The sequence below is a fragment of the Falco naumanni genome, chromosome 8, assembly GCF_017639655.2.
Source record: "Falco naumanni isolate bFalNau1 chromosome 8, bFalNau1.pat, whole genome shotgun sequence".
In the NCBI taxonomy this organism is placed as follows: Eukaryota; Metazoa; Chordata; class Aves; order Falconiformes; family Falconidae; genus Falco; species Falco naumanni.
The window spans coordinates 46,615,863-46,621,862 of record NC_054061.1 but is presented as its reverse complement, the minus strand read 5'-3'; the positions used below and the strand labels follow the sequence as shown (position 1 = coordinate 46,621,862).

Below are 6,000 nucleotides of genomic sequence, written 5' to 3'. Positions count from 1 at the left end.
GATAACACAGCAACATTTTGGCTGCTGCTGAACAGTACTTGCAGTGTCAGGCTTTTCTCTTTTTCCTGCTCTGCACCCTTAGTGAGTGGGCAGGGAGTGGGTAAGAAGCTGGGAGGGTAAACAGCCAGGACAGCAGACTCAAATTGGCTAAAGGGATATTCCATACCATACAATATCATGCTCAGCAATAAAACTGACATAGCAGAATAAGGAGGCGGGGGGGTTTGTCTTCCAGCGTAAACAATTGCTTGAAGACTGGCTAGGCATTGGTCTGCTTGTGGGAGGTGAGTTATTTCCCTTGCATCACTTATTTCCTTTCCTTCCCTTACTAAACTCTCTTTTAACCCAACCCACAAGCTTTCTTACTTTTGCTCTTCCTAGTCTCTTCCCCCCATCCCCCTGAGGGGGAGTGAGCAGGAGGTTGGGTGGGTGTTTACCTGCTGGCCACGGTCAATCCACCAGGACTGGAAAAACCCCCAGCGTTTACAGGCTGTGTTATCATGGTCAGGGTCAGCTGCAGGTACACAGCTTCTGCATTGGAATTTCTACTTCAGAGCTATTTGAAGGACTTTCTTCCACATCTGTGTATGTGCTCCCAGTTGTGTAGCCGTAGTGGTACAATTTCTGAGCAGTGGACTGAAGGCCGTGTGTGAGAAACACAGTGCAAACAGAGCAAGAATTCTTTGTTCCTCAGTCCTCTTGACATGGGACAAGTGATGATATATGTCAGCCAAGAAGTAGTGCCACCTACACAAACTGATAAATGTAGAGAAGCAAAAGAAAGGACACTGCTATTACAAAAATGTAAATTAAAGAAATACAGAACGCTGCTTCTCTTCTGAGTAAGCTCAACGGCTGCCCACTGCGGTGAAGGCAGACAGTGAGAGCAGGTGTCTTCTGTGACCCTGAGGTACTGCCTGCGCCTGTCATGGAGTGAATACATCCAGCATAGGTTTTTTGTCAGCACCTGCTTCACTGGTAGAGGCTAAACATAAATGTGCCAAGAACCTTCGGCAAACTTTCACACGCCAGTTCGATCCTCACGTTCTCAGGTTTTAGTGTCAAAACACTCTTCTGTAAACCAGTACCAGGAAAAGCCGCTGGAGGACGGGGTCAGCCTCCTCAGCCCCGTCCGCAGTGGCGACGGGACCGTGGTGGCGGCGGAACGGCAGTGACCGCCCACTTCGACTTGGCTCAGCATAGCCACCCAGGATACCGTGCCGCGGCCCTGATGCGCCGGGCTGCAAGACACGGCCGGAAACTGCTACACGGGCCGGGCCTGACCAACTGACCGCCCGCCGAACCTCGGCCGCCACCCGCCGCCTCACACAGCGGCCCGGCCACGCCCTCGTTCCAGCGCGCCCCGCGGCAGCGAGGTGCTGATTGGCTGTCAGGGCCGCGCGGGGCCTGATGGGAGCGGCGCCCAGGCAGCTACGCCCCTCCTTCGGCGGGCGGCGGCGGCGGCGGGATGCACGGCCCGGCCCGCGGCAGGTACGTGCTGTCGGCGGGGGCGGGGAGCGGCCCGGCCCGGCCCCGAGCGGCTCCGCAGTTGGGGGACTGGCGCTGCCCGGGCCTCGGCTTGGGCCCCGCGTCCTCGGGGGCCGCAGCGGAGCAGGGCAGGCGGGTGGGTGGGCGGCCGGTGCCCCCGTTCTCTCCCGCCTCTCCGCGAGCGGCCGGGCCGCTGCTGGGGAGCGGGGTGGTGGCGAGCCGGGGCGCAGCTTCGGGTGAGGAGGCCGCCGGTGTGGGGAGAGCCGGCGGAGCCGATTGGTTTTCTCAGCTGGCCGGAAAGACAGGCGCCGGGCGCCGCCGGTGAGCCCTGCCGCCGGCCTTCGGGCCGCTCCCCGGGCCGCTGGCGGCCGTTCTCGCAGGCTTCAAATGAGGCGCCTGGCCCACCTGCTCCTTGCTCCGTCGCTTGGGAGTCTCGGGGGGGGGGGAACAACTAATTGGCCTTGTTAAGGAAGGCTTTGCAAAGCATCGGAGCCCTGTAGGATGCTTCCGGACAGAAGCAGCTGAAAATCAATATGGATTTTCATATTTCGTTCTCAAAATGGATAAAGCTCAGTAACGTGTTCCGACTGATAGGTTCTAGGCAGGTTGGCAGTAGGTGCTGGGTGATGCTCCTGGGTTTGCTTTGCTGGCTTCTGTGTCCACTGGGCTCGTAGCTGGAGAAGCGTGTAGTCAGTGTGGAAGTTTCTGAGGTCAGTAAATTGTGGGAGAACACGAATCTTTGGGGGAAACTTTGTGAGCAGGACTGGAGATTCAATTTGGAGCTTGTGTTCTTTGTAATTGTAATCTGAAAATATTTACATAACATGAAGTTTGCTAAGTTTACAAAAAAAATCATGTAAAGAATGTTCCCTTTTCCTTCAGGAGAAAGGGCTACATGTCTGTGTGCAAAGGCGTGATTTCAAGTTTCTAACTTTCTTCTCTTATGACTTGTGTTGGTGTTATGCAGTCTGGAATTTCAGCATGTCAGTTATTAAAATTTATTTTGGAGACTGATTTTTTTTTTTTGAGAGCTTTTCGTCTTAAGCCATCAACAACAAGCTTGAAGAAATTTGAGACTGACCTGATAAAAGTGTAATGAGATCATCAAACTATTTTCTCCATCTGGATGAATAGGTTGCTGGATGACTTCTGTAATTGTGCATGATTCATCCCACTTTCAAAAGTGGAACTTTTTCTGCTCTGGTACTCTTATTGTGGCACTCTTGCTTTGCTTTTTCCTAATTGAATTGCATGGTTTTGGGGTAGAGGAGATACTATCAGAAAATTTTTTTTTGAGAGGCAGGTAATAAAATTGGTAATAGTGTTTTCTTAAACATCTGCATTAAGTGTTTCTTAATATTTCTGTGGTCTGTTTTAAGCCTAGGGCTAGGAAATGTTGCAGCTGTCATGTATTAAATCAGTGATAATGTTTGTGGAAACAAGTCCAATTGCAGCCATGCTTTGGGAGTGGAAAGGACAGCTCAATGCTAAAGAAATGCAGTGTTCAGAAGGAAAAAGGGCTGAGCAATGATTTGGTGGTTAGAGCACGGGAAGGAAGGAGACTTGTGGAAGTCTTCTTTCTATGAACAGTAGGATAGTAGAGGTAGCTATGTGGAGTGGCAGGTGAGGAGGGACCAGGGGAGTTTGAAGCAGTTGAAGACAATTTTGAGTTTTCATATCAGAAAGAAGAGAAGAAAACATCTGAGGTACTCCATAGAAACCATAGAAAATTCTCCATCTCCCAGCTAAGGATTTCATGACTAAACTGTAAATGTGACTCTTATTAAGGGACTGGGGCCATACCTCTTTGGGGAAGGGTTTTGGTAGTGTTACTGACTTGCAAAGCAGCATATGTAAAGGCTGTCAGCATCACAGTTCATGTAAAATTATGTGCACGGTGACACTTGTCAAACCTGTTTCTCTTCCATGTATCTGCCAGATATTTTAAAAAACATATGTAGAGGTAGCAGTGAATGTGTTATTTACAAAGGTCTGTGTCACCAATGGCTCACAGGTAACCTATGCCCAAAAGATCTTCTAACACTTCTACTGCAGAGGTTCTCAAACCGTGGCCTGAAGGAAAATGGCGCACACAAATGCCGCGTGAGCATCTCCTTGTCTCTGTGTGTCCACAGCTGAGAGCTACTGTTGCTCCTGACAACAGTGGCGGTGATAAGAAAACAAACTAGATTTGGAACCTTGTGCTAAGTTTACAAACTTCTTGATTGGCTATTTAACATAGCTTTCATATTGTTTTGCAATAAAGGTGCTATCTGTATCTGTAGAAATATTTGCAAAGAAAGTATCTGCTCAGATCTGCTGCAATACCTGTCGTGCAGAAACTTGCCTGTAACTGCAAAGTGAACAATTGCATAAAATTCTTAGTGTTAGATTGAGTGTTTGAAAAATAAATATTGCTGCTGTTTTATTGAGGTGAGTTGCTATATAGTAGTGATTATTTTGAGAATTTACTTGAATCCAAGGGGTAATTGTGCTTTTTCTGTGGCTCACCGCTTTGTGCCAGTGATTTGGCAGGAGCAGGGCTAATCTGTCCATCTGTTCTAGCTTGGTTTTGGCAGCATTTCAAATTCGGATTTCCTTATCTTTAAGGATTGTTTTTTGAAATCATAGGCCCTGTAGTTCTGGATTCTGAAGTCCTTGATATTCTTAAAGGGTGAAGAGATTACTGTATTACGGTAGCATTCATGCTACTGAGCGGTGTGTATCCTACATTATATTAATTTGTTCTGACAGCCTCAGACAACTTGGAGGCAAATTTGGATTGAAATGATGTTTCTTTATCTTATTTTTTGGCCAAAGGTAACTTAATAAGATAATAATCACTTACATTTCTGCCTAACTGGATCGGTGCTTTGTTTTAGTAAGCCTTGCTGTTTCATTCCAGAGTTAAAAAGGTTTGATCCCTAGTTGAGATTCAGCAGTAGTTTACTGTTGGGGTTGCTATGAACTGATCACTTTTTCATTCACTGGGTAAAAAATTGTAAATTAAGTGACTGGAGAGAAATTCTGCCATCCTAAGGTTCAAAGTCAGTTGATTTCAACTACGTGCTGGTGGAGAGCTGCTACACTTTTGATTCCAGAACCAACACCTGAATTGTCAAATTAGTGCTGTTCCAGGTTTGTCTAGGGTGAGCTGTGCAGTGTTTGCACCTATGGAATTGCTTTAGGGCCATTTGACGTGCTGGTGACTGTATTGTGTATTGTGTGCAGGGGAGACCTGCCAGTGTAGTGCTTTCCTAGAGCAAGTGGAATCTCTTTGAAAATGATTATTTTAACTTAAAATTGATCATACAGAGGAAGAACAGTAGTGTTATTCAATATGTTCTTGTTGATGAGAGCATGAAAAGGAAGTATATTTGTTGGAGATGAACTTTCTTACAAATAGGATATTAATGCTGAATGACTAGTGTGACAACTGAAAAGGGATGTTAAAAGATGCTTATGAGCAGCAGAGGAAATAATTGGAAAACAGTTTCTTGAATAATCCTGCTTAAGTTTTTAAGTTTTTAGAATTGTTTTTCTGCTGGAGAATTTTGGTGACTTTAGTGTAATTTTGTGTTTCTATTTTTGAGGACTCTGGTTAAATATTTCCAAAGTAAAAATAAGTTTGGCTGCAGCAAGGCTGATGAGCTGACTTAGGAGATTGGCCTATGAAATAGAAGACTGCATTTTAAAATAACACATTGGTAGATAACTAGGCAGTGGCTTTATGCGATGCTTTTGTTCCTTTAAATATTGGAATAAATTTGTGCATCTTGGACTATGCTGTTAGATCACTCCTAAGCACTTAATGCTTCACTTCTAGCTGTGAATTCTTGTAGAAGATTGATAGCTTTGCCAACATTTGTCCACAAAAGAAGATGGGTGGATTACTTTCAAGATGGAGGGTAAGTAAAATCATGTAGCAGTATAATAATCTTTAGTTTGGAAGATGGGAGTACATGGGACATGTTTCTTAATGCCTGTTGGCTGACTGTTAATACCGAATGTTAGTGCTGAACTTTTCCCATTAATAAGTCACTTAAAGTCCAGTAGTGAGATACAGTGACCAAAAATATTATCTGCCAGATCCCTAAACTGTGAAAATGTGTAGCTGTCCTTTATTTCCTTTGCAATACCAGGGCTGGGACTGGTTTGGTTAACAACTTACAGAAATGTTTTAACTCTTTCTGTAAATCTGAAGAGTTTTTTGGTGCTTCATTGGGATAGATACAGCAGCATCTGTGACTTGAAAGATTGATGGCTGTTTCAGGTCAAAATGGATACATTCAGAATATCATTCTGCATCTGTGTTAACAAATATTTTGGTAGCTGTGTATATCTATGCAAGTCTTCCTAACTGCTTTTATTGGCTTGTGTATTATTGAATGGTGTAGTGAGTTTGAGGAAGAGGCATGAGGTTTTTAACTACTCTTCTGGCAGGTGCAAGTTGTTAGTCTGGGTTTGCCTTTGCATATTATCAATTGATTTCAGAGCCTTTTGTACAAAACT

The 6,000-nt window shown here is 45.3% G+C and overlaps 1 protein-coding gene across 6 annotated transcripts in view; it reads left to right on the top strand.

Annotated features, from left to right (window-relative positions):
* Positions 1 to 1,401: 1,401 nt before the first annotated feature.
* LNPK (lunapark, ER junction formation factor) overlaps positions 1,402 to 6,000 on the top strand; it is a 55,255-nt gene continuing 50,656 nt past the window's right edge. For 4 of the 6 annotated variants that reach the window (XR_005829322.1, XR_005829323.1, XM_040603576.1 and 1 more), the window contains exons 1-2: positions 1,444 to 1,491; positions 5,315 to 5,396. Coding sequence is in view for 4 of the 6 variants with exons in the window: in XM_040603576.1 (XP_040459510.1) it covers positions 5,370 to 5,396 (27 nt within the window). In the remaining 2 variants the exon portion in view is untranslated. Of the gene's footprint in view, positions 1,492 to 5,314; positions 5,397 to 6,000 lie in introns of all 6 variants that reach the window. The other 2 variants (XM_040603574.1, XM_040603575.1) reach the window with 2 other exon arrangements.